At 55.9% G+C, this 27,738-nt stretch overlaps 1 protein-coding gene across 2 annotated transcripts in view; it reads left to right on the forward strand.

Moving 5' to 3' along the window:
* The first annotated feature begins 2,197 nt into the window (after nt 1–2,197).
* Nucleotides 2,198–27,738, forward strand: part of VPS35L (VPS35 endosomal protein sorting factor like) — a 92,031-nt gene continuing 66,490 nt past the window's right edge. Inside the window, exons 1-9 of one of the 2 annotated variants that reach the window (XM_002711807.5) lie at nt 2,198–2,349; nt 6,341–6,440; nt 7,032–7,199; nt 9,895–10,017; nt 11,611–11,635; nt 13,293–13,369; nt 16,249–16,377; nt 21,520–21,604; nt 25,763–25,822. In XM_002711807.5, the coding sequence (XP_002711853.2) occupies nt 2,333–2,349; nt 6,341–6,440; nt 7,032–7,199; nt 9,895–10,017; nt 11,611–11,635; nt 13,293–13,369; nt 16,249–16,377; nt 21,520–21,604; nt 25,763–25,822 (784 nt within the window). In that variant the 5' untranslated portion in view covers nt 2,198–2,332. Of the gene's footprint in view, nt 2,350–2,921; nt 3,101–6,340; nt 6,441–7,031; nt 7,200–9,894; nt 10,018–11,610; nt 11,636–13,292; nt 13,370–16,248; nt 16,378–21,519; nt 21,605–25,762; nt 25,823–27,738 lie in introns of those variants that run through there. The other variant, XM_070064787.1, reaches the window with a different exon arrangement.

The following is a 27,738-nucleotide window of genomic DNA, read 5'->3' on the forward strand; positions in this document are numbered from 1 at the left end:
AAGAGCAGGGAGGGCGCCTCCAAGTTGAAGCTCGCTCAAAGCTGCTGATTCGCACAGCTCTAAGGTCCCTCTCGGTAGCCCCCCAGTCTAATGTGAATGCAGCTCCTCGTTCGCACCCACTGAGGGGACATCCTCACCTCCCGCCCACTGCGAGGACACTGCCTCTGACCATCTGCAAGGCCCAGAGGCCCCTCACGTTTCCCCTGGCTGCCCCTCACCTCCTCTGGACTTCCCACGTGGGAAACAGTGGCTGTGACTGCCAGCTCTGACCACTGCTCAGACTGAGCCCAGCAGGAAGGACCCGCGTGGAGGTCCTGGCTTTGGCCTGGCCAAGCCCTGGCCATTGTGGCCATGTGGGGAGCAAACCAGCAGGTGGAATCTCTCCTCTGTACCTTGCCCTTCAAATAAATAAATAAATGAAAGATATCTAATCGTTGAATTCTGCAAATAAACCCGGGCTATGATACGGTGCAATCAGGGCCTTGGTCAGCTTCTAACAGCAGCTCTAAGAGTAACAACCATGGCTGACAATAAAGTACTTTTCTACTTCTTTTTATCTTCTCAGCCCGTGGTGGGGGCATCCCTTGGCCACGCTCTGCATGAGGTAGCCTGTTTCAGGGTACCATGGCTGAACATGTCAAAGGGTGCGCGACCCTTTCTCTGCCCCGTGCGCTGCACCCAGGGGACCAGTAGCAGCCCTGCCCTGGGGAGCTCCCTAGGAACGCAGAGACGTTGCATGGCCTCGCAAGCTGCGTTTTAAGAAGATCGCCAGGCGAGTGGCAGCTGAGAGGCGCTGCCCCCTGAGTCAGGGCACCGTTTGTCCCCACGGAGAGAAAAGGCACAGTGCGCTGCGCTTGCCTGCCTGAAATCCGGCTTCTGCTGGGTGCTGGGTGCTGGCTTTGGGACGGGGCCTGTAGAAAAGGAGCCCCCCGCCCTCCGCAGAGGGACCTGGCTTTCCCACCGTCTCTGGGAAAGTCGCGGATCTGATGGGGTCGTCGGGTTCATCCAGCCTCCCCCACCGCTCTGCTTCCCAGCTTGGGCAGCCTGGCGCGGGGGCCAGTTGTGTGTCTGATGGGCTGGCAGAGGTGTTTATTCCACAGGTTTGCAGGGCCCGGCGCTGTGATGCAGCGGGTTAACACCCTGGCCTGAAGCGCCAGCATCCCATAGGGCTTCTGGTTTGAGTCCCGGCTGCTCCACTTCCGATCCAGCTCTCTGCTATGGCCTGGGAAAGCAGTAGAAGATGGCCCCTGCACCCACGTGGGAGACCTGGAGGAGGATCCTGGCTCCTGGCTTCGGATCCTCGCAGCTCCGTCCGTTGCAGCCATCTGGGGAGTGAACCAGCAGATGGGAGACCTCTCTCTGTGTCTCTACCTCTCTGTAACTCTTTCAAATAAATAAAACAAATCTTTCTTTTAAAAAAGAAGTTTGCAGAGAGGAAGACACGAAGTCACGCACACAGTGAGCATTGCTTGAAGGATGGCTGTTTCTTCCAGCCTTTTTTTTTTTTTTTTTTTTTTTGCAAGAAGAGAAACCCTGGGGCACATATATTTAGTTACAGAGAGGCAGAGACAATCTTCCATCCGCTGGTTCTCTCCCCAACTGGCTGCAAGGCTGGAGCTGAATCTATTGGAAGCCAGGAGCTTCCTCCAGGTCTCCCATGGGGTGCAGGGGCCCAAGGCCTTAGGCCATCTTCTACTGCTGTCCCAGGCCATAGCAGAGAGCTGGATCGGCAGTGAAGCAGCCAGGCGCTGATATGGGATGCCGGCACTGCAGGTGGCGGCTCTACCCACAGCGCACACACATTCTACCTCCCCCCCCCCAAACAGACCTACACCTACACAGAAACGTGCGGCCGTGCAACAGATGGGTGAAATGCGAGCTCCAAGCTCCCAGTTCAGTTCACCGTATTTGTCTGGGGCAGCCCTTGCACGCCCAATCGTCGGTGCTGGCCTAGAGCTGGGGCGTGGGTTACACCCCCACAGCCGATTTGCCACAAGGCAGCCTGCGAGAGGAACCCGGAGACCCTCGTTCCAGCCCAGGTCTCGCTTAGCATCTCGGCTCCGCCCCTTGGGGTTTCTTCTCCTCCTCTAGAGGGCGCAGCTGCACCAAGCCCCGCCCCTCGTCCTCTTGGCGCCGGCGGAGGCCCTTGCCCTTCACCATCATGGCGCCAGCGGAGGCCCTTGCCCCTCACCATCATGGCGCCGGTGGGCGGGCCCCGCGTGGGGGGCGGTGCCGGCCACGGGATCTCGGGGGCCTGGCGGGGCGTGGCGCTGTTTTAAAAGAGAGACGCGGGGCTGGCGGCCGGGAGGCGGGTGGTCATGTGATCGGCAAGATGTCTGCCTTTCCCTGGTAAGGAAGGAGCGGCGGGTGGACCTGGGGCAGGGGCTGTGCCTGGTTCTGCCCGGGTCTCTCTGTCTGTGCGGGTTGTGCACGGTCTCCCGCCGCACCCCGCGGGCTGCTCCGGCCCCGGAATCTCCCGCGATCGCCGGGAGCACTCCGAACCCGCGCCGAGGGGTTCCTGATCTGCCCAGGCCCCGAGCCGGCCGAGCCCCCCTGTCCATTCCTCCCCTAAAGCAAACCCGAGTTTCTGCGCGCTGGGCTCTCGGTTCCGGGGAAGGCTGGACCCGTGGCCGCCCTCCGTCCGCCCTGGCCCGGACGGAGGACCGAGCGGTCGGCCCCACCCGCGGCTCGGGGGCGGCTTCGCGGGAGGACAGGGCCCGAGCGGGGTCCCGGAGGCCGAGCCCCGCCGCCCAGGGAGACCATCTTGCGGTCCTCGGGCGGTGGGGCGGTGCGAGGGTCTGCAGCCCTCCGCCGCGGGAGCGCAGGGCGATGCTGCGGCTTGTGTTGGGGAAGGGCTGCCCGCCCTCGCCACAGCGGGGGGCACCGGTGCCGCTGGGCTCCTCCACGCCCTCACTTTGCTCTCCCAGGGAACGTCCGCCTTCTCCGTGCATCTTCGACACCGCAGTCAGAACACCAGGAAAAGGCTGCCTTAATCGCTGCGGTGTCACAATCCCTTTCGATGTCTGGAGTCTGTGTGACGGTGGTGTTCATCTGTTTCCCCGCTAGACTGAGCTGCGATTGTAGGCGCTCAGTACCGGCTGTGAGTACTGTGATGCAGGCGCTCAGTACTGACTGTGTACTGTGATTGCAGGTGCTCAGTACCGTCTGTGAGTACTATGATTGCAGGTGCTCAGTACCGACTGTGAGCACTGTGATGCAGGCGCTCAGTACCGTCTGTGAGTACTGTGATTGCATGTGCTCAGTACCGTCTGTGAGTACTGTGATGCAGGTGCTCAGTACCTTCTGTGAGTACTGTGATGCAGGCGCTCAGTACCATCTGTGAGTACTGTGATTGCAGGTGCTCAGTACCGACTGTGAGCACTGTGATGCAGGCGCTCAGTACCGACTGTGAGTACTGTGATTGCATGTGCTCAGTACCGTCTGTGAGCACTGTGATGCAGGTGCTCAGTACCGACTGTGAGTACTGTGATTGCAGGTGCTCAGTACCGACTGTGAGTACTGTGATTGCAGGCGCTGAGTACCGACTGAGTATTGTGATTGCAGGCGCTCAGTACCGTCTGTGAGTACTGTGATGCAGGCGCTGAGTACCGACTGAGTATTGTGATTGCAGGCGCTCAGTACCGTCTGTGAGTACTGTGATTGCAGGCGCTCAGTACCGACTGTGAGTACTGTGATTGCAGGCGCTCAGTACCGTCTGTGAGTGAGTGGTGACACCAAGGAGGACCCCAGAGGGGAAAGGTGTTTCTGCCGCTCTATTTACAGTGATTACAAATGCTTCACTTGCAACATTTCACGGAAGCCTCTTCACCACCTGGCTTCCACCACGTCTCACCTGGGTTCCGCCGCGTCTCACCTGGGTTCCACCACGTCTCACCTGGGTTCCACCACGTCTCACCTGGGTTCCGCCGCGTCTCACCTGGGTTCCACCACGTCTCACCTGGGTTCCACCACGTCTCACCTGGGTTCCGCCGCGTCTCACCTGGGTTCCAATCCTGGCTCTGCTTTGGCTCCCAGCCTCCCACTAATGCGTACTCTGAGAGGCTGCAGGTGACGGCTGCTGGGTTCCTCCCACCCACGTATGAGACCCAGATGGAGTTGCTGGTTCCTGGCTTCAGCCTGGCTCCGTCCCGGCTGCTGCGGGCATCTGGGGAGTGAACCAGCAGATGGGAGATTGATCTCTTCGTTGCTATGCCTCTCAAATATTAATTTTTTTTTTTTATTTTTTGGACAGGCAGAGTGGACAGTGAGAGTGAGAGACAGAGAGAAAGGTCTTCCTTTTTCCATTGGTTCACCCCCCCCCCCCAATGGCCGCCGCAGCAGCGCGCTGAGGCCGGCGCACCACGCCAATCCGAAGCCAGGAGCCAGGTGCTTCCTCCTGGTCTCCCATGCCGGTGCAGGGCCCAAGCACTTGGGCCATCCTCCACTGCACTCCTGGCCACAGCAGAGAGCTGGCCTGGAAGAGGAGCAACCAGGACAGAATCCGGTGCCCCAACCAGGACTAGAACCCAGGGTGCTGGCACCGCAGGCGGAGGATTAGCCTATTGAGCCACAGCGCCAGCTCAAATATTAATTTTTTTTAAAGTTTATTTATTTGAAAGAGTTACAGAGAAGGAGAGGCAGAGAGAGAGAGGTCTTCCATCCACTGGTTTACTGTTCAGTTGGCTGCAAACAGCCAGAGCTGTGTCAATCTGAAGCCAGGAGCTTCCTCCAGGTCACCCACATGGGTGCAGAGGCCCAAGGACTTGGGCCATCTTCTACTTTCCCTGGCCATAGCAGAAAGATGAATCTTAAGTGGAGCAGCTGGAACTCGAACCCGTATGGGATGCCGGTGCTGCAGGTAGCGGCTTTACCTGCTATGCCACAATGCTGGCCCAAATTTTAAATTAAAAAAAAAAAAAAAATAGCATTGAGGGAGGTGTGTAGTCAGATGCAGTCGGTAATCAAAAAATTACTTGAGAATTAAAAGCTGGCAAAAAAGCATTTAGTATTTCCAGGATAAGGACATTGATTTGGTAAATTGCCATGGGATTTCTGTTTGTTTGATCAGAGGTAAATCACTTAAAAATAAGGAGTCATTGGCCTTAATGTGCCTTTAAGCCACCTGGAGGTCTTGTTAAGCTGCAGATGCTGGCTCTGTGTCTGGGCTGTTTCAGCCCTCCCCGGGTGGTGCCATCACTGGTGGTCCAAGTTTCACACTTGGAGTAGTTGAAAGTTAGCCCCAGCCTCCAGGGGAGGTATGGAGAGTTTCGCTGCAACTCTGTGGCAGCTGCCAGGGGACCAGACTGGCCCTTTGCATTAGTGGAGGTTGGCACTCGGGAGAATTTTTTTTTACCAACTCTATTAGCTGTGGTGGCAGCAGCAAAAAAAAAAAAAAAAAAAAAAAAAAAAAATCGTGATTTTGAGAAAGTGTCCAGTAGAGGTCACTATTAGCTGTTAGCCACAGACCCAGGACTAGTAGAAAATGCCTTAACTTCCCCAACTGCAGGAAGTGGCACAGAGCAGAGAGCACATTGGAGAAAAATAATAACAAATGATAGAAAGTGGGAACACAGTGGCTTCACATGGGCTCTCAGGAAGGGAAAATGTTTTCTTAAAGTTATTTACAACAGCAGTATTAAAAATAAAAATTCCCTTCTCCATTTTTTTTTTTTTTTTTTAAGATTTGAAAGGCAGAGTTATAGACAGATCTTGTATCCACTGGTTCACTCCCCAAATGGCCACAATGGCCAGGCTTGGACCAGACCAAAGCCAGGAGCTTCATCTGGGTCTTCCATGTGGCTTCCATGGGGCCAAAGGACTTGGGCCATCTTTGGTTGCCTTCCCAGGCCATAGCAGGGAGCTGGATGAGAAGAGGAGCAGCCGGGACACAAATGGGCGCCTGTATGGGATGCTGGCTCTGCAGGTGGAGGCTTAGCTTCTTGCTGTGCCACAATGCCAGCCCCCTCTCATCTGCTCTTCTACACCCCAGATGCCCATAACAGCCAGGGTTAGGCCAGGCCAGAGCCAGGAGCTAGCAACTCAATCTGGGTATCCCATGGAGTGGCAGGGACTCCAGTACTTGAGCCATCACCTGCTGCCCCCAAGGGTACTAACCAGCGGAAAGCTGGGCTCCAAAGTGTAGCTGGGACTTGAACCCTGACATTCGGCGATGGGTAGTCGGTGTCATGAGCAGCGTTTAGCTGCTGTGCTGGGTGCCCACCCCGCTTCCGAGTTTCTTACTGACCTTGGTAGGAATATTTGCTCTGAACCTCTCCAGCATGGAGGAAGTCTCTGCAGAAGGTTCCTGTCGCCTAACCTGTTCCCCTGCCCGGCTTCCCAGGCACTCCAGGAATCGCAACTACAAAGCTGAGCTGGCGTCGTGTCGGCTGGAGGCTGTGCCGCTGGACTTCGGGGAGTACCACCCGCTGAAGCCCATCACCGTGAGTTTGCCCAGGGCTTCTCGAAATGCTGGATTTTGTTCTTTTTTAAAGATTTTAAATTGCACTTGAAAGGCAGAGTGATGCGGGTCGGAGGAGATCTTCCACCCCCTGGGTCACTCCCCAAATGGCTGCAATAGCCAAGCCAGGGCCAGGCCGAAACCAAGAACTGGCCACTCCATCTGAGTCTGGCACGTGGGTGGCAGGGGCCCAAGCACTTGGCCATCTTCTGCATCCCCAGCCACAGCAGCAGGGAGCTGGGTTGGAAGAGCAGCAGCCGGGACGCAAACAGGCGCGCTGCTGTGGGGTGTGGGTGTTGCCTGTGGCAGCTTAACCTGCTGTGCCCCAGGCGCGCCGGTGTTGGATTTTCTCCACGCCTGTTAGCCTTAACCGCCTGCCTTCCCGGCCTCGACAGCCATGAGTCTGAGCCACATCAGTTTGTGACAGCAAAGGCAGCCCCTGTGCAGGTTGATAACTCGCTGTGCCGGTGACCGTGGGCTGTGACACCCAACGGAGAGGAAAGAGCCCACTCGAGGGTTGCGCTGGGGAAGGGTCGGGGGGACCCCGCTTGACCTGCGCAAACGTTCCCCACAGGTCACGGAATCGAAGACAAAGAAACTGAGCCGGAAGGGAAGCACTTCCTCCACGTCCTCCTCCTCCTCCAGCTCGGTGGTGGACCCGCTGAGCAGCGTGCTCGATGGCACCGACCCCCTCTCCATGTTCGCGGCCACCGCCGACCCCACGGCCACGGCAGCAGGCACGGTAAGACCCTGGCCTGCGGTGCTCCTGCGGGGGCTGGGCGGTGGGGTCTGCGGGGGCAGAGGTGGGTGGTTTCCTGCTGCCTGCTTGTGAGTTGCACGGGTAGTGCACAGGTGTGTTCTGGCCGTAACGATTCAGATCCACTGCCCGTCACTGAAAGGACAGGGCAGTGCCCAGATCCAGGAAGGCTTTTCCCTTCCTTTATTTATGAGAGAGGGGGAGGGGGGGAGGAAGGGGAAGGGGGAGGGGGGAGGGGAGAGGGAGGGAGTGGGGGAGGGAAAGGAAGAGGGGAGGGAGGGGGAGAAAAAACACGAAAACTCCCATCTATTGGCTCACTCCCCAACTGTCCCCGCCTAGGGGCCACGGCCAGCAGCTGGGGTGCAGCCCGGGAACCCCAGCACTTGCACTGTCACCACCGCCCCAGGTCTGCATTAGTCGGCAGCTGGAGCCGGGTGTGGGACTCCGGTACTCAAACGTGGGCGTCCCTGACCCACAGCTTAACTTATGGGCCAAATGCCTGCCCTTTTTGAAAGCTCTTTAAAATCTTTCCTTTCATTTCCTTGCTTCTGTGGTTCTTTGCTCTTACGTAATTCCCAGCGTGATTCGCTGACGGTTATTGTAAAAGAGTCGAGCACTGCTGACAGTCCTGCAGGGGGAGCCCTGATCGCGTTCTGCATCCCTGGAGCCCAGGGCTGGCCGCCGTGGCGTATTCGTCCACAGCTTTCCCTTGTCGCTTTGGCAGATCCCTGTGGTGACCGTTTGTGAGCACGTCCACACGTGTGTGTGTAGCAGTGGTGACAACAGCAGTAGCAGTGCCTGCTTACTACACAGCAGGCGTTTCTGGAAACGCACTCCTGTCCGTTCTCGGCCTTGCTTGTGGGAAGGCTTGTAACCTCCCTTCAGAGGGGCAGCTGGAGAGAGGGATGTGCTGCGTCCCACCCACACCGGTATCAGGATCCTGCCTGTCCAACGGCGCAATCCACCCAGCCAGCCATCGTCCTGTGCTGTATTGCATATGCCTAATACTTTTTTCTGAAACTCATTTACAAATTTTTGTAAAGATTTCATTTACTTATTTGAAAGTCAGAGTTGGAGAAGGAGAGGCAGAGAGAAAAAGAGAGAGAGAGAGGTCCTCCATCTGCTGGTTCACTCCCCAGATGGCCACAATGGCCGTAGCTGCGCTGATCTGAAGCCAGGAGCCAGGAGCTTCGTCCAGGTCTCCCTCGTGGGTGCAGGGGCCCAAGGCCTTGGGCCATCTTCTACTGCTTTCCCAGGCCATAGCAGAGAGTTGAATTGGAAGTGGAGCAGCCAGGACTCAAACCGGTGCCCATATGGGATGCCAGCACTGCAGGTGTTGGCTTTTCCTGCTATGCCACAGCACCGGCCCCATTTTTTTTTTTCTTTTCTGAAAAACAGCAGAGAGGGAGAGAGATCTTCCATCCTGTGGTTCACTCCCCAAAAGCCTGAAATAACCAGGACTGGGCCAGACTGAAGCCAGGAGCCAGAAACTCCATCCAGGTCTCCCGTGTTGGTGGCAGGGACCCCCAAGGTACTTGGGCCATCTTCCACTGCCTTCCCAGGTGCATCAGCAGAGAGCTGGATGGAAAGTGGAGCAGCTGGGGTTCAGGATTCGGGGTTTGTACCAGCAGTCTGATGTGGAATGCTGGCCATATAACCGATATTTTAACTCACTGCTTTACAGCGCTGGCTCCTGAAACTTATTTTTGAAATATTTTTTTCTTGTCTTTTGAGAGAGCAATCAAGCTTCCACCTGCTGGTTCACTCCCCCTAGGGCTCTGCTAGAGCCGGGAGCCAGGAACGCAATCCAGATCTCGCACGTGGAGGCAGGGTTCCAATCACTCGAGCCATTGACTGCCACCTCCCAGGGTCTGCATTGACCTAAAACTGGAATCCGAACCCAGGGTGAGGGATCAAACCCAGGCGCTCTGGTGTGAGACGTGGGTGTCAACTCTGCATCCAACGCCCTGTGCTATATTTTTACCGTGACCCTATGTCCCAGAGAACCTTCTGTGTTAGAACACATAGAACAGCCTTGGTGCTCTGCGTGGCTGCCTTGTAACCCTAGGCTTTGTCTCCTGATGTCCATGTAGGTGGGTTCTGGTATTGGCTGTGATGAATGGTGACGCCCTGTGTCCCTTGACCATACGTGTGACTCGGTGCACACGTGTGCAGATTTCTGCAGGACCGCTTCCTACCGGCGGCACCTGACGGGGCACGGGCACTGGGTGTTTGGGGTTTGGAAGGCCATCATCTCGTCATCCTGCCGCCAGCGGTGTTGGGTGTCCTGTCTCTTACCGAGCTGGCCGTGAGCAGCCACTGTAGCATTGCCACCCTGATAGTTGAAAAGTGCTGTTTTTCCATTGGCCTTCCTGTGATTCTCAATGAAGTTGAGCTTTTTATTTTTTTCTTAATTGGCCATTTGTGGTGCAATGACCTGAAAAATTTCTTTTGTCACTATAAGCCTTTTGACAGATCTATTCCACGGTAGGACTGTTTGCCTTGTGCTTAGCACTTTTTCTTTTTTTACTCTTGTGTAGTTAATGACTGTTACGCACGGTGCTTAGCCAGAGACCAAGGGGGTTCAATGCGCAGGACAAGGTCGGAGCCTCTGGCCCAGAAATGCTTCTAAGGATTCCAGTGACGCGGCTGCTGAAGACCCCGTCTTGCCTCTCTTTAGGACGGCGCCAGGAAGAGGCGTGAGAGAGACGACAACGCCGTCCTGGGATCGGATTTTGAGCCCTGGGCCAACAAGCGGGGAGAGATCCTGGCCCGGTACACGACCACGGAAAAGCTGTCCATCGTGAGTCCCATGGACCTTGGCTGGGGCCCCCCAATTCCCCCCTCGCTCCCCGTCCCAAGTCCTGTCGCTCTGTGAGCTTCCCATCTGACGCCAGCGTTCCTTGGGGGAAAACGCGCTGATGGGTTTGTCCAGTCCGGGCTGTGGCACAGTGCAGAGACAAAGCTGCCGTGTTCCGGTTCCCCTCCTGGGGCGGCTGCGGTGCCGAACAAGGAGAGCGCCTCCGGGTGTGGGGCAGCTGCCCTGTGCTTCTTTGCGTGGCTGCTCCGTGACGCAGTGGCTCACACGCGGGGGTCCTGCGTGAAGCTCAAGGCTCGCCTTCCCCTAAGCCAGGCCCGGGGGCGCTGAGAGCAGGTGCGCCCAGAATCCTACTCAGTTGTTCATAAGCCTCTCTGGCCACTGGTCTGAGTCAGCTTTTTGTTAGGTAACGGAACCTCTGCGAGAAGCTAACCTGGGACGGGCAGGGGCTTCCTTTAGCTCATGTCCTGGAGGTGGGCGGCCCAGGGTGGGGCCGCCGTTGGAGCATGGAGTATGGGTGGAGACAGGGTATTGTGATGAACCAGCAGGCAGAGTGAGGGGCATACCCAGCCCCTGGCCAGAACACCTTCTGCCCCCCCCCCCCCCCCCCCCCCCCCGCTCCACACCCTTATCTGATTGCTTCCACCCGAAGAGTACTGTTAACTTAGGACTTTGGAGTTTAAGTGGCATGAGCTCAGAAGCCAAATCCAGTTCCCACCTTGCTGTGCCGTAGACAGGAGTGACGTGCATCTCTCCCTCCACTGAGAAGGAGGGGGACAGACTGGGGCTGGTGTGGCACCTCCAAGGCTGCCAGGGTTCCGGCTCTTTCCATCTTGCTGCGCTGCTGAACCCAGTGTCGCCTGGTGTCCAGATGGGTGGAGCAGAGGAGGAATAGGAAGACTTGCGGAGCCGCCCTCCGTACCTCTGGTTACGGGTCTCCCACACATGGGGGAGGGGAAGCCAAGAAACGTGACCTAGTGCCCTTCCCAGCGTGGGGGCTGTGAGTAGGGAGGGAGCTGAGCTCGCAGACTCCGGGGAGGGCTCTCCCTTCCCTCTTGGCTCCTGAGTGGCTCCTTCTTGAGCACAAAGCCAGCCAGAGCTGCTGGACCACGGAGCAGTTCTCTCGTGGCTTTCCTGAGCGTGTCCGAGCAGTGATTGTCGGCTGGGAGTACATGCGTCTCCCAGGGCTCTGCAGGCATCTGTGGCCCTCGCAAGAGGGGAGAGGGTGTTGCTGGCATCTGATGGGATGCAGGCCCCGGAACAGCCTACTGTGCGCAGTCCAGGGTTCCCCAGAAGAGACTTAATCGGTCCCAGGTGGCAGCGGCGTAGAGGGCGAGAGACGCTGACTTGAGAGCGAGCGAGAGCTGGTTCAGTGTTTGCGCTGTGCGGTTGCTGGCGCTCACAGGCCCCCTGGGAGGGCCCAGTAGAAACTGGAATCTGGGTTTCTCTAGTGACCTGTGTTTCCCTTTCACAATGTGGAATTGCATCTTCAGTTGGATAAGTGATAGTTTTTGGGAAGATGATGACTATAGGATTGCTTTAGATTAACAATATTAATGAATTTTTATGTCTCTGCAGAATCTGTTTATGGGGTCTGAAAAAGGTAAGATGAATTTTTTCTGTTTTGATGGGAAAATTCTGCCTTTACATTTGATGTAATTTTATAAAATGTGTTGTGCAATCCTGCTGTTTGAAAGTTGTCTAGACTTTAAAGACACAGAACTAAAATATAACAAACATGGGGCCGGCGCTGTGGCTCACTTGGTTAACCCTCCACCTGCGCTGCCAGCAACCCATATGGGTGTCGGGTTCTAGTCCCGGTCGCTCCTCTTCCAGTCCAGCTCTCTGATGTGGCCCGGGAGTGCAGTGGAGGATGGCCCAAGTGCCTGGGCCCCTGCACCCACATGGGAGACCAGGAGGAAGCACCTGGCTTCTGGCTTTGGATCGGCACAGTGCCGGCTGTAGCGGCCATTTGGGGAGTGAACCAATGGAAGGAAGACCTTTCTCTCTCTCACACTATCTATATATCTCTACCTGACAAATAAATAAAAAATAAATAAACTAGAGGTTTAGAGCATGAAAAAAAAAAGACCAAAGTGGTTACTAGGAGTAAAACATAAGCTTACTGTTTGATTTTACTTATTTGAAAATCTTTTATTCATTTGAAAGGCTGAGAGAGAGGGAGTTTCCATCTGCTCATTCAGGCCCCAGGTGCCTGGACAGCTGGGTCTGGGCAGGCCAAAGCCAGGAGTCAAACTCCTTCTGGGTCTACTCATACGCATGGCAGGTCCTCAATGCTCAGCCTCATCGGCTGCCTCCCAGGAGGCGCGTTAGCAGGAAACTGGATCAGAAGTAGGGATGAGATTCAAACGCAGGCCCTCTGATAGGGGGTGTGAGCCTCTTTTTTTTTTTTTTTTTTTTTTTTTTTAAGATTTATTTTATTTATTTGAAAGGCAAAGTAATGCAGAAAGAAGGAGAGGTGTTCTATCTGCAGGTTCACTCCCCAAATGGCTGCAACAGCCAGAGCTGAGCTGATCCAAAGCCAGGAGCCAGGTGCTTCTTCCAGGTCTCCCACGCAGGTGCAGGGCCCCAAGCACTTGGACCATTTTCTGGTGCTTTCTCAGGCCATGGCAGAGAGCTCGGTTGGAAGTGGAGTGGCCGGGATACAAGCCGGCGCCCATACGGGATGCCGGCACTGCAGGCAGCAGCTTTACCCGCTACACCACAGCGCCAGCCCTAGGATGTGAGCCTCTTAACCCCACTCCTAAACCCTCTCCAGCCCCCAGTTAGATTTCAGTTGGAGAGCAACGGAGCTACCGCCAGCAGCCGGGAAACTGCCCTTGAGAGCCTTTGCTTTGCGTGAAGTCTTTGTCCCTTGTGAAAATCCAGATGCGCCAGGGCGGGGTGTCACGTGCTCAGTCTGCCAACCCCTAGTCCCTGAACGAAGCAGCTCTGTGTCCCCTGCCAGTCTGTGTAGTCTCTGGACCAGGGGGTCTCACTGCTCTGCAGCACGTTCACTGGGGAACCACTGGCTCCTGCTTGTTGAATTAATCTTGAAGGATGGGGTTACTGGAGACTTACCACATCGTCCGTGGGCCACACAAAATGATCAAGTTCAAACTTCGCCTGCTGTAGATGTACTGAAGCTTGCGCTGCAGACCAGATGATTTCGCGGGCCATCTATGGCCCTCGGGCCGGACATCCCGCGGTCCTGGCGTAAGAGAAAAGCCACCTGTGTGACACACATCCGTTCTGCCTAGGCAAAGCTGGGACCGCCGCGTCCGCCATGTCGGAGAAGGTTCGCACCCGGCTGGAGGAGCTGGACGACTTTGAGGAGGTGAGCGCGGTGCGGGGTGGGGGGGTGGGGCGCTTCTCAGCCTGTCTGCCGCGTGAGATCCGTGTCGCTGGCGGCTCCTGGATGAACATCCAAGCCGCGCCGTGTGCTTGGGCCTCCCGAGGCTTCGGCTTGATCTGGGACAGAATGCCAGGGTCGCCGTTGGCCAAGCTCCTGGGGGTCTGAGTCGGCCTGGTGGTGTTTAGAAGGCTTCTTTGCTCACTCTGATGCCTCAGCAAACCCTGGTTGCCTGGGGACAGTGTCTCATGACAGCTGGAGCCACCTCGCTGCGTGGCAGCGCATGTAATACAAAGGCGGTGCTCCGCCTGGCCACCGCGCGGGCTGCCTATGGCCCGCAGGAACCTTTTAATTGGCCTGTGTGCACTTTGGAAAAAATGGGCACCATTTGCCGACTTCTAAAGACTTAGAAAGTTAACAGACAAATGCAGCTTTCTGGCTTCTCTTTGAAAGATTTCACCAGGCAGCCACAGATGCCACCTTCTTGCCCTGGGCTGGGGCATGTGCTGTTCAGATGCCCACAGTCCTGTCCTGACCTGCCTGGTGCTGGACATGGGAGAGGAGAGGCTATGTGGCATGCCAGGTGAGAGGGTGGTCTCGGGCCAGCCTGCCTGGACGTGCATCTCAGCTTTGGTAATTCTGCGGTTTTGGAGCAGGTGTTTAACTGCTCCTGTGCCTCAGTTTACTTACCTGTGGAATGGGGATGGTAAAAGCTACCTGCCCCGAGGGCTGCGGCAGCGAGTGGATGAGTTTCCGTACATGGAGTGCTCAGTGCCGGGCACGTGTCCGCAGTGGGCGTGTCGTTACCCTCAGTCTGCAGATGGCTTCCTGGCAGGGTGACCTTGGCAGTCACCTCTCGGCGATGGCGATGACCTAATCTGTAGAGGAATAAGGAACAGTTGTGTGGATCCAGTGAGGCTCCTTTGAAAGCTACCACGGGCCTCATGGCGATTGCATTGCCCGATCCTGTGTCTTGCCCCTTGGTGCAGGGTCCTCCTAGGGTTTTTTTTTTTTTTTTTTTTCTTTTTTCCTTTTTAAAGATTTATTTATTTATTTGAGAGGCAGAGAGAGTTAGAGACAGAGAGAGGCCTGTCATCTGTTAGTTCACTCTCCAAATGGCTGCAGTGGCCAGAGCTGGGCCATTCTTAAACCAGGAGCTTCATCCTTGTCTCCCATGCAGGTGCAGGGGCCCAAGCATTTGGTTTGTTTTCCACTGCCTTCCCAAGCACATCAGCAGGGAGCTGGATCGGAAGTGGAGCAGCCAGGACACGAACCAGCGCCATATAGGATGCCGGCACTGCAGACAGAGGCTTAGCCTACTACACTACAGTGCCGGCCTCATGGGTTCTCAGATGGTGGCCGCGGCAGCCAGGCGATTCCAGGAGCTTCATATGGGTCTCCTGTGTGGGTGGCAGGGGCCCAAGCACTTGGGTCATCTTCCGATGTTTTCCCAGGCGCATTAGCAGGGAGCTGGATCAGAAGCGGTGTTGCTAAGACTTGAGCCAGCACTCCGATATGGGATGCCGGGGTCACAGGCGGCAGCCTACCCTGGTGCACCACAGTGCCCGCCCTATCCACTCACCCTTATTTCCTCCATGAAGACTCCTTCCCGTTGGTTTTGGGAAGTTGCGCATGGCCGTGCAGTTTGGTTCCCAGTCTCGTGGGCGGTAGCTGACTTCCCTCCCGTAAGCTGTGGGGACAGCTCCCGAGGACAGCTGAGCGTGAAGGAGCACTCGCTGTGCGCCGTGGCTGTGCCCGGTCTCCGCGCTTGGCTGCCGTGTGCCCCTGTCCTGAGCAGCCTCGTCCCCAGGGCCTCCCTACCCCTGGCCTCCCCTGAGTTGGTCTCACGTGCTACTTCCTCCAGGAAGCCTTTTCTGAGCCCATCAGTCTGCAGTCTGGGCCGTGTTTCCGTTTGTCTTTCGTTCTGAGATGAACCTTTTCCCTCACTTGACTCTCTTACATTCGGGTGTTGGGAGGCCAGCGTTTGTGGCGCAGCAGGTTGAGCTACTGCCCGTGACACTGGCATCCCACATCAGCACAAGTTCAAGTCCTGGCTCTGCTTCCTTTTTTTTTTTTTTTATTTGGCAGGCAGAGTTAGAGAGTGAGAGAGACAGAGAAAGAAAGAAAGGTCTTCCTTCTGCTGAATCTCTCCCCAAATGGCTGCCAGGGCCCGTGCTGCGCCGATCCAAAGCCAGGAGCCAGGTGCTTCCTCCTGGTCTCCCATGTGGAGGCAGGGCCCAAGCACTTGGGCCATCCTCCACTGCCCTCCGGGCCACAGCAGAGAGCTGGACTGGAAGGCGAGCAGTCGGGACTAGAACCCAGCGCCCATATGGGATGCCGGCGCCACAGGCGGAGAATTAACCAAGTGAGCCGCGGCGCCGGCCCCTTGGCTCTGCTTCTGATCCAGCTTCCTGCTAATGCACCTGGGAAAGCGGAAGATGGCCTGAGTGCCTGGGGCTCTGCTATTCACATGGGAGACCCTGATGAAGCTCCTGGCTCCTGCCTGGGCCAGCTCCTGCCGCTGTGGCCATTTGGGGAGTCAGCCAGTGGATGGAAGCTCTCTGTCTGTCTGCCTCTGTGGCTCTGCCTTCGAAACCCTTGTTTCCCTGGGCGTGGCCCCCGGCTGGTACACATTGGTGATGAGCGTGGCTGTCTTCTCTGCGGCGTGTCAGATGCTTGGCTCGGGCCTGCCGGGCCCCCATGGCTAAGCTCAGGCTCTCTGATGTAGGACAGAGCTGTCAGTTCTGGGGTGGACACCGGCAAAATCCAGAGACCCGTGCTCCCCCAGCACTTGGGGTGCGTGCAGGGGCGGTGACTGAGCGGGGGTCTGCTTCTGTGCCTACCTCTTGCGCCTCTGCCCCCAGGGATCCCAGAAGGAGCTGCTGAACTTGACCCAGCAGGATTACGTGAACCGCATCGAGGAGCTCAACCAGTCGCTGAAGGACGCCTGGGCCTCCGACCAGAAAGTGAAGGCTCTGAAGATCGTCATCCAGGTCAGGCCTCGCCCCCGTATGCGCCCCCGCGGTCTCCTGGGCGAAACTCAGGGGTCTGAGCCGGCATCTTCACTTCTGCCAGGCGCCTGCCTCTCCTCCTTGGTTGCTTAGTTTTGATTTTTTGAAGAACCTCCCTACTGTTTCCACACTGGCTGTGAACATCCACATTCTCACCACCAGTGTTTGAGAGTGCCTCCTTCTCTACATCCCCCCAGCAATGTTGTTCATCTTTTTGTTTTTTAAAAACAGAGTGACAGAGAGGGGGAGGTGCAGAGAGACATCCTCCACCTGCTGCTTCACTCCCCCAGTGCCTGTGACAAGTGCCAGCGTGGGGCCAGTCTGAAGCCCGGAGCCTGGAACCCCACGCGGCTCTCATGTGGGTGGCAGGGGCCCAGGCCCTTGGGCCATTGTTCTCTGCTTTCCCAGGTGCACCGGCAGGAGGCGAGATGGGAAGCAGGAAGCTGGTGCTGAACCAGCGCTCGGATACAGATAGGACACGAGCACCCGCAGTGGTGCCTGGACCCGCTGTGATGACAGTCTTCCTAAACGGAGTAGGAAGTGAGATGGTCTCCCTCTGAGGTTTTGGTTAGCATTTCCCTGATGATTTGTTAATGTTCTGGTTGACTATTTGGCTATCGTTTGCTGAGAAATACCTATTCGGGTTGTTTGTCCATTTTAAAATCAGATTGTTTGGATTTTTGCTGTTAACTCTAGAAATGAATTCCTTGTATCTAAGAACTCTTTGCCTTTCCCAGGTCATGAGGATATTTTTTTCCTGTCTTGTCTTCCAGAAATTTTATGGTGTTAGCACTTACAGTTACTTCTACAGCCCATTTTGAATGAAAGTTTGTGTGTGCTAGGCGGTAAGGGGCTATTTGGTAGGAGATAAGGATATGTATGATGTCTCTGATAGAAGGTCTGATGATAGGAGGTGAGGGTCTATGTGGTAGGAGGGTCTATGGAGAGCCTCTATAAATGGGAGGGTTTCCTTCTGGACTCAACAGTGTTAGTCCACGGCATCACTCTTGCCTCTGAGCCTGTCTGATGGTTTCTGTAGCAGTATAGTAAGTTTTAGGTACCGTGTACGCCACTGCTTTTTTTTTTTTTTTTTTTAATTCATTTATTTGAGAAGTAGAGTTACAGACAGTGAGAGGGAGAGACAGAGAAAGGTCTTCCATCTGCTGGTTCACTTCCCAACAGCCAGAGCTGGGCTGATCTGAAGCCAGGAGCTTCTTCTGGGTCTCCTGTGTGAATACAGGGGCCTAAGTGCTTGGGCCATCTTCCAGTGCTTTCCCAGGCCATAGCAGAGAGCTGGGTCAGAAGTTGAGCAGCTGGGTCTTGAACCTGCACCCATATGGGGTGCTGACACTGCAGGCAGAGGATTAACCTACTGCGCCACAGAACCAGCCCCACTGAAAGTCTTCTAACTTTGTTGTTACGCAGGATTGTTTCGGCTATTGTGATTCCTTGGCATTTCTGTCTGAATTTCAGGATCCGCTTGTCAATTACCAAACAAAACCGAAAATCCAACCACACAGCCCTTCTGGGTGGGCATCTCTGTCTTGGCTTTCCTCGAAATGTGTGCTGGCGCCCAGAGGAGTTGGTGCTCAGGGTGAGGGCAGGCACCTTTGGTGGGTGGCCCAGCCCCGGGCTCTGTGCCTCTCCTGTTGTCTGGGTGTGCCAGGCTGTTGCCCACAGCCGCCGGGCCAGCACTAGCCAGAGCAGCGGGACGAGGCGAGTCTGGTAGGAACAGACTTGCCATGTAGGTGTCCTGATGTAAGAGGTGATGGGACATTGACTTCCTGTGGTTTGAATCTGCAGCTCCTGGGTTGCTAAACACGGAGTGTCTTATCATGTGCCTATAGGGCACTGCGGGTCTTTCGACGTAAAACGCCTTTTGCTCCTTTCTCTTGTCCATTCTTGGACGTTGATGGTATTTTTCTTACTGTTAGGATCTTTTTCACACATCCTGGATATAATCGCCTTGTTCTTTGTTCTACCTTCCTTCCTTTCTACTCAGCCATTAGCCATCATTGAATTGACCTGTTTGTTATCATCATTGAAATTTTTATTTATTTGAGAGGCAGAGAGAGAGAGAGAGAGAGAGAGAGAGAGATGTCTTTGATCTGCTGGTTCACTCCCCAAATGGCCAAAACTGCTGGGGCTTCTTCCAGGTCTCCCACATGGGTGCGGGGGCCCAAGCACTTGAACCATCTTCCACTGCTTTCCCAGGCCATTAGCAGGGAGCTGGATTGGAAGAGGAGCAGCCAGGTCTCGAACTGGCGCCCATATAGGATGCCGGCGCCACAGGTGGAGGCTTATTCCACCATGGGCTCCATCATTGAAATATTTCTTAAAACCCTTCATTTTAGAGACTGCTGGTGTCCTCCTGGAATATCGCTAATTGGGAACAAATGGAAAGTGCCCTTCCAGGACTTTCCCGGCAGCGTTAGTGGCGGAGAGCAAGTGTGGCGGCAGTGGTTCTCAACCTCGGCTGCGCATGAGCAGTACACGTGAGCCTCCAGGTCTCCTGGGATCCAGGCTGTACCCCAGGTCATTGCCATGAGTCTCGGGACGGACTCCAGGCCCCGTTAGTTTTAGAGGTTCCCCCTCGTGATTCTGAAGTTGAGAGCAGTGGCTGAGCGGATGCTAATTCCATCCCGAGTGTGCTGCTGACCATGGAGGGACAGACCCAGTGTTAGCTTGAGTGTGTGGCCTCCTGGGAAAGATGCAGATGCCCTGGTACCGCAGCCAGAGACCCCGAGCAGGGAGTTGGTGTTGGTGACACACAACTTTATTTTTTAAATATTGATTGATTTGAAGAGCAGAACATTGGAGAGAGGAAGAGACAGAGATCTTCAATCCACCGGTTTACTCACCAAATGCCTGCCATGGCCAGGGCTAGGCCACGCTGAATCCAGGAGCCCGAAACTCCATCCAGGTCTCCAGCGTGAGTGCAGGGGCCCACAGACTTGAGCCATAACCGCTGCCTTCCCAGGCACGTCCACAGGGAGATGGATTGGAAGTGGAACAGCCGGGACTTGAACTGGCGCCCATATAAGATGCCGTGTTGCAGGTGGCAGCTTAACCCACTGTGCCACGACACTGGCCCCATCTTGGGGAACCCCGTTCTTATCAGATAAGATCAGGAAATGGCATTAAAGCTCTACAAATTGTGACAACATCAAAATAGTGATTTAAATGGTAATGTCAATTTGTAAGATTATTACGGTTTTAATTTTAGATTTTAAAAATGCTAGGTCTTATTATCCTTTATAACATGCGTGTTCTGTGAGACCGGCTTGGGAGGAAGTCGGTGCACAGAGGCTTGGGAGGGCCCGGCTATGTTTGAGCTGAAGTCTTCAGTTTGAATTCTCTCGCTCACCTCTGTCTTCTCTGCGGGGGCCCCCACAAGCCAGGCCCCGGGGAGGAACCTCAGGCTGGCTGCTGGCAACAGTGCCTGGGACTCGGAGCTGTTTGGTTTTCTCCCGCAGCCCTGACATCTCCCGGGGGCAGTTGTTGACGTTGGAGCTCTCATAGAGGGCACGTGGAGGATCTCTAAGTGAGGCATCAGGAAGCAATTCCCCCCAACACACACACAGGAGGAACCTGGTGACCCCAACGACTGCGATACTGGGTCACAGCGGCACACTGCAAACACGGGTCTGACGCGGAGAACGCGCCAACCCTGCTCTGCCTGCTGGAAATGTGCCATAAAGGAGTCCTGGCGACTTCAGAAATTTCCAAAGTGACTTGTTTTCATATGAGGGTCAACCGTGGGAATGATCCAGTACAGCAAAGCTATTGAATTCTGCGTGCTGACTTTTGAGTTTGTAAGGAGTTTGGGGCATCTGGTTCTTCCAAGTAGAAAGAGCTTTTTCGTTTGTGCTGATGAAAGGTGGCTTACTCGGGGCTTAGTGGGGCCTCGTGGCATGGCTACGGTCTCTGGGTAGGGTCTGTGATGCGCCAGTGGCCCTTGGCATGAGCCAGAGCGTTGGGACCGAGCAGTTCCAAGAAAGCCGGCTGTTCCCAGCGATGAGGATCAGAGTGCAGAGGACCGTGTTCCCTTTGAAGCCTCTGTTTCCCTTCAGAAGGAACTTCAGGAATGGTATAAGTGACCTATGGGAGTTAAGAAGACATGGGGGCCGAGTGAGGCAGTGGTTACGTTGCCCCATGGGACACCTGCACCCATATCAGAGCGCCTGGCTCTTCCCCCCGTCCAGCGTCCTGCTCATGGCACCCTGGGAGGCAGCAGGTGACCCCTGAGGTTCTTGGATCCCTGCCACCCACGTGGGAGACCCAGATTGACTTCCGGTCCCCTAGCTTTGGCCCAGCCCAGTCTAATTGTTGGGGGCCTTTGGGAAATGAACCAGCAGATGGAAAACGGCTGTATCTCTGCTTTTCAAATAATAATTAAAAAAAAAAAAAAAAAAAAAGCCTGGGGGAAGGGGGGACTTCTTCCAGAAAAGCACATTTAAGAAGCCAGACTGGAAAGCAGCTAGGACGAACCGTGGGCCACCCGAGAAGACTGACGGGGAGACATTGTTCACTCGTTCTGGTGACTGTGTCCAGGACGTGGACAGCATCCCGGATGAGACTGTCTCGGGCCTTTGGCTTCCCTGGAGCAAGGCTTTCTAGAGCCTTCCTGGGGAGGCTCTGTTGTGAGCAGAATCTGCGTCCCCTTGTCGGAAGCACAGTGGTTTTGTCATCTCCCAATGCCTAGCACCAGGTAAGGTACCCGCCGAGTGCCTCGCCGGAATCATCTTTTGGGGGCAGGCGCAGGCACAGGGGTCAAGCCGCCTCCTGGGACGCCTGCATCCTGTGTCAGGGTCTGGGTTCGAGTCCTGGCTTGGATTCCGATCGGGCTTCCTCCTGAGCGTGCACTGTGGGAGGCAGCAGGGGTGGCTGACCACCTGCGAGGCCCTGGTTGAGTTCTGGGCTCCTGGCTCCTGCCTGGCCCAGGCCTGGCTGTGTGGGCATCTGGTGGGTAGACCAGCAGGTGGAAAACCTTTCTCTCCCTGCCTTTTAAATAAGCTGATTAAGCAAAAGAAAGAAACCAATACTTTGCAGGGCCTGGGGCGTCCCGACCACGGCTGCCCCCCACCCCCCGAACAAATTTTCTGTTCCTTTGTGCCTTTCTAGTGCTCGAAGCTTCTTTCGGACACGAGCGTGATTCAGTTCTACCCCAGCAAGTTCGTGCTCATCACCGACATACTGGACACGTTCGGTGAGTGCCAATCAGGCTCCTCTGAACGTCTCGGGAACGGGGCGCTCGTGTCGCTCTAAACCGGGTTCTGCCACGGTGTAGGGTACTTAGGCGAGTTGGAAGGCAGGCCGAGCCGGGCCTGTTCCTACAGGTGCTGTTTAGCAAAGACCCCTAAATGATCTTCCCTCTGCTCCTGGGCGGGCGGTAAAGTGGGGCGCCCGGGGCCTGTCCGAGCCAGCCCTGCTCCAGCACCGTTGCCCTGGTTCAGAACTGATCTTGGCTGCTCCTCGCAGCCCCTCCTCGCCCCGCTGGGAGCGGCACCACTGCACTCCTGGCTGCTTGCGTGGGAAGTTGGTGCGTGCTCCGCTGTGTGCCCGTGTCCCATTGTTGTTCTACGGCTCCGCCTCCTGCACATCTCCCCAGCATGTCTGTCCTGTGTCTTCACGGTGGACACCTTCGTCCCGGCCATCGCTCCTCCTGCCCGGGCACTGGCTGCAGCCTCGCTGAGGTCTCTGTCACGAGTGCGTGCTCGGGGACTGGTGGAAAGGTCTGGAGTGACCAGAGCAGCCCTGAGGAGCAGGACCCTTCTGTGCTCTGGGCAGTGGTTGGTCAGGCCACAACACCCGGCTGTTAGCACTTTTTCCAGACCCTGCAGCCCCCTAGGAGCCGCGAGGGGCCTCGCAGGGGCAGGAAATAGGGTTTCTGGCCTACAGCTGGATGCAGGACACCAGAGCAGGGACAGCGACCGTCTTAGCAAGCAGGGACTCGCAGGTTCCCAGCCAAGCAGGTCCTGTCTGCAATCCACTGAGAGAGCTGATGTGTCTGAAAACAAAGTGTTGACTGGAGAGATCCGTTCAGTTCCGCATCCGGGTGCTGCCCTGGAGCCCGAGTGTAATAGTGAGAGCGCGCAGCAGGAGACCTAACTGGCTGAAACTGAGAGGGCCCGACACAGATGGTGTCTGCCTGCAGGTATGGCTGGATCCAGGAGCTGGAACAACATCATTAGGACCTTGTGTTTTCCCAGTCCTTTCCCCCCGGCTGGCTTCACTGTCCAGCTTCACAAGGTGTCCCAGCTCTGTCAGCTTATTCTGCGGGTGCTCCCGGGGCAAGGGTAGAGCTGCTTGCCCCAAACATTCCAGTAACCCTGGGATCACATCTCATTGGCCAGGCCTGGCTTCCATGGCAGTGCCTGAGCCAGCTGGGTCTGGGGGGGATGATGATGCACATCTGGTCACCCTAAAAGAAGCGAGGTGGTGCCGTTGCCAGCAGGGGGAGATGCGGACTTGGGGGAGGAGCTGTCCCAGCCCAAAGGCAGCCGGTGGGGTTCTGATGACCCGGAGAGGTGGCGGAGGTGTCGGAGCCGAGAGGAGGCATGACGGTCCCCGCCTTTGTGGGGCTTCTGCTCCAGCCACAGACGGAATTCACCGAACACCCGAGTCGGCCCGATTGTGTGCAAGATACGGGTACAGAGCCGGGTTGGGGTGGCCTGCGTTTTTCAGTGGGGCGCTCAGAGAAAGCCTTGTCGAGAAGCCAGGGGCAGTTACTGGGAGGAGGTGAGACATGAGCCACCGGCTCTGGGGCGGCGGGTGAGGCCATGGAGCAGTGGTGCAGAGACCCTGGGGTGGGAGCATGCCTCGCAGGAGGGGGTGGGGCTGACACGGGGGGCCTCGTGGACCACGGGCAGGAGTTGGCTTTGACCGGGAAGGCGTGAGGAAGTGGAGCAGAGGAGGGCCGGGGTCTGCTTCCAGTGTTAACAGGCTGCCTCTGGCTGTTGAGCCACAGTAGACTGGGGCAGGGCTGGAGGCGGCTGCAGCACTTCCAGTGAGAGGGGAGGGGGCGGCGCCCTGGGTGGGCGTGGCCAGGGGCTGCCAGGATGGATGGGTGTGGGGCCATGCACCGCTTGGGTCTCGGCATCCTACAGGCTCCTTTGGCATGAACCAGCACCCCTGAGCTCCCGGGATGCCAACCTGGCCAGAGCCAGCCAGCGCCTGCGCCTTGTGGAGGCTTTGGGCAGCCATTCCACCAGCCCCTGCGAGTGCGAGCCGGGAGACAGCGCCAAGGTGCCAGGAAATGGCTGGGTGGGGAGTCGGGAGGTCAGCTCGGCTCCTCTAGGTGCCTTATGGGCGTGACGTTGTGTGCCCAGCAGCGCCGGGAGGCTTTGTCTGTGCCCACCCCTGTGTTAGAGGTGAGGAGTCTGAAAGCTTGCCAAGGTCACCAAGAGCCGGAGCTCTGCACTGTGTTCACAAGGCACCTGCTGTTGCCTGGTATACTGCTTGCACCGGAAGTTCCGTACTCCATCAGAGTTACAAACACCAATGCCATTGACCTAGTGGTTCCACCCGAGGGAATTCATTCCATCTGTAGCAGCCAAAGACCAAAGACGGAAGCCACACCAGTGGCCAGCCGTCGGGGGCCCACTGTGGAAAGGGCAGCGTGGCTTTGTAGTGTCTACGGGTGAGGCCGCGTGGTGGCCTTTGGGGAGGGTCTCCAGGGTGTGTGGTTGAGGGGAGAAGAGGCAGAGCAGTTGTGGAGTGTTGTGTGTAGGAAAGGAGGGAAAACCGCAATTCACGTTCACGTTCACTCTCTGCACCAGGTGTGGCCCCAGGTAACAACACTGTCAGGAGGAAAGAGGCTGAGCGTGTGGGTACCGGGGCCTGTTCTCTGAGGCTTCTCGGAGCTTCTAAGTGGGACCCCTGGTTCCGAGCCACACTGCTCCTGCCTGGCCATGCTTCGCAGTCACCCAGGGGTCCAGTCGCGCCCGGACTGCTCATTTCAGAGCCTCCGAGGACAGACACAGAGCCCGCAGGTGCTGTGCATGTCAGTCAGGTGTGAGAAGCCCTGGGGGGGGGGCGTGGCTGTCTCTGGGGAGCCCAGAACCAGGGCAGTTTCAGCCCTGAGGCTCCCGGGCGGCTGCCCGAGGGAGGGACTGTCCCCTGTGAGTGTGGCTCAGAATCCGTGTTCCTCTTCATCGCTCCAACGCGTGACTCTCAGTGATAGTGATGGGGTGGCTCCCCGGGGGGGGGGGGGGGGGGGGAGGCGCCTTGGCAGGGCCACTTGCTGGGCCGCTTCCCTCACTGTCTCAGCACTGCCACCTCCTGGCCGTGCTGTTTGCCCCCGTGTGTGACCAGACACGACCCGCGTAGCTTGTCTGGTTCTTTTTCCGTTGGTGAGCAGTGTGTGGTGTTCTTTACTGCTTGGATGATGGGCTTACCAAGGGGGAGAAGAGGGGACAACAGAAGCAGAGGGAGGTACTTTGACATCGAAGGCACTGAGGAGGCTTCAGAGACGGATTAGGACCGTTCTCCAAAATACGCGCACACTTCGAGTTCCGATTGTCCAGTGTTTGTGTACATCGGATTTTATGGGAACACAGAATGTGCATTCGTTTGCATACTGCCTATGCCTGTGGAAACGGCAGAAGCTGAGTAGTTGCGACGGTGACCTGTGACCCACAGAACCTCAGATGTGTTCGTTCAGTGATGAGTGAGCACCCACTGCATGGTGGGCACTGGGCACGTGCTGGCGATAAAATCTGTTACGGTGGAGCTTGGCCTTCTACTGGCAGCCTAAGTTCCAGGGCCTCTAGGCGCCAGGCAAGGTGCGTAATGAGCGAGTGAGGCTGGCGATGCGGGGTAGTGTCTGTGCCATTTCACAGGGCAGCTTCTACCCCCACCCCCACCCCCTCGCTGCTGTTAGCCTGTAGGGCTAAGGGTACCTTCTCGCACATCTGACATGAAGCAGGAAATCCAGTGTTTTGTGTGAATCCTCCCAGTTTTTGCTGTTGGTAACGAGTTCCAAAAATATGGTAACACTTGGTGAGCCATTGTGGTGTAGGCCAAACAAAACTGGTCTTGGGCTGGATCCAGCCTGTGGGCTACCTGTTTTGGCCTCTGGCCTGGAATAGGGTTTGGCCCCTTCTCCGCCGAGCCAGTGGGGATAGATGTATCAGGATCCTCTGGCCCCTGGTTGCAGCTAAGATTCTACAGTGGTCCCTTTCATTCAAAACAAGAGAACAAAAAGAAATATGACTTACAGTTGTGTCCCACTAGGGGGCAGCATCCCATCGCAAGTTAAAGCATAACTGGGTCCACACAGTGCCTTGTCCCTAATTAACGAGTGTTTATTTAGTGTTTGCTCCTGGGGTTCGTGATGCTGACACCGTCTGTCCTTTTCCCCCAGGGAAGCTTGTGTACGAGCGCATCTTCTCCATGTGCGTGGATAACCGCAGCGTCCTGCCAGGTAACATCACAGCTGTCCCGCAGAAATCCCAAAGAAGGCTTTGCTTTTCTTTCTGTCTTTCTGTCTTTCTTTTTTCCTGTCTTTTTCTTTCTTTTTTCTTTCTCCCTCCCTCCTCTTCCCTACCTTCTCCTCCCCTTCCCTTTTCAGATTTATTTTACTTATTTGAAAGGCAGAGTTACTGAAAGGCAGAGGCAGAGAGAGATTTTCTATCTGCTGGTTCACTCCCCAGATGGCTGCAATGGCCAGAGCTGCACTGATCCGAAGCCAGGAGCTTCTTGTGGGTCTCCCACGCAGGTGCAGGGGCCCAAGGGCTTGGGCCATCTTCTACTGCTTTCCCAGGACATAGCAGGGAGCTGGATTGGAAGTGGAGCAGCTGGGACTCAAACCGGCACCCAAATGGGATGCCGGCACTGCAGGCAGTGGTTTCACCCACTATGCCACAGCGCTGGCCCCTCAGTTGGCTCTTAAGGCATTTAAGCAAGTGAAAGGCAGGGATGTGATACTGAGTTTGACGTGAGATGTTAAAGTCCTGCTCTGTTCCTGAGTTCTCCTTCAAGCTGGAGGCAGGCATAGAGACGTTGTGCTGGTGTATGAAGATTGTTGTGTAGCTTGCAGTCACTGTGTGTGTGTGTGCAGGGCGACTTGCCTGGAGCACGGTTCCCAGATCACTGTTCCGCCTCTGTGAGCCACAGTGCCGTGCCCCATGCTGTAGAGCGAGAGTTTTTTTTTTTTTTTTTTTTTTTTTTTTGACAGGCAGAATGGACAGAGAGACAGAGAGAAAGGTCTTCCTTTTGCCGTTGGTTCACCCTCCAATGGCCGCCGCGGCCGGCGCACCGCGCTGATCTGGAGCCAGGAGCCAGGTGTCTCCCCTGGTCTCCCATGGGGTGCAGGGCCCAAGCACTTGGGCCATCCTCCACTGCACTCCCTGGCCACAGCAGAGAGCTGGCCTGGAAGAGGAGCAACTGGGACAGAACCGGTGCCTCAACCGGGACTAGAACCTGGGGTGCCGGCGCCGCTAGGCGGAGGATTAGCCTATTAAGCCACGGAGCCGGCCAGAGTGAGAGATTTTATAGATGACGTCAGGGACCTACTTTTGCTTTTGGATTTCAACCCATATAATTCATTCATACAAAGGGAAATTAACCCTGTGCCCCTCCCTGTCCCAGGAGACAAGATTAACAAATGAATTTAAGAATAACCCATATCTTTTCCCAACTGAGTTTCTTGAAACTGAAAAGCAGGTTACTGAATGTGTGTGAGTTCAGGCCAGGAAGGGGACACTGGTTACTTCTGTCCTGTTGGAAATGGTGAGCGAACGAACAGTTCCCAAATGACTGAAGCGTGCCAGGCACCCAAAATAGATAAATACTGGAGGCTGCAGCTTCAGAAAACCTGCAGGTGTGTCAGTGAGTGCTCTCTGTGACGGAAGTGCCCGGAGGTTTCTCTCTTGTGCCGACTCCTTAGGAGTTGGGATCGCATCAGTCACGGACCACCACATGGCAGAATCAGGGTAAAAAATGCCGAAAGCCCACAAGCTAAGTTATTTGTTGTAGTGACTTTTGTCTTTTTGATGAATCCTGAGACAGTGGGGTGATATGGGCCACCAGTGTTTGCCGAAATCATTTTCATGTGAGGGTTCAGTGGTGCCCTTTGTGGTGTTGATATTTTCTTTTGTTTTTTGTTTCTTGCATTTTCCCATATTGTCTTTCATTCCTTGTTAAGGTACGTGTCAAATCCAGAACTGTGAGACATTTTCATTGTTTCTTTTCAAAAGTATATAGGCATGGTGCCTGGGTGCTAGGAAGCTGAAACTAACACTAACAAGGGTCAGGAGTGTTGGGGCAGCAAGCCCTTGGTGCCAGGGTCCTGATTGGTGTCTGGTGACTCTTGTGCTTCAGTGTGGCTGCAGAGGTCCC

This window comes from Oryctolagus cuniculus, chromosome 19 (genome assembly GCF_964237555.1).
Source record: "Oryctolagus cuniculus chromosome 19, mOryCun1.1, whole genome shotgun sequence".
Classification (NCBI taxonomy): domain Eukaryota; kingdom Metazoa; phylum Chordata; class Mammalia; order Lagomorpha; family Leporidae; genus Oryctolagus; species Oryctolagus cuniculus.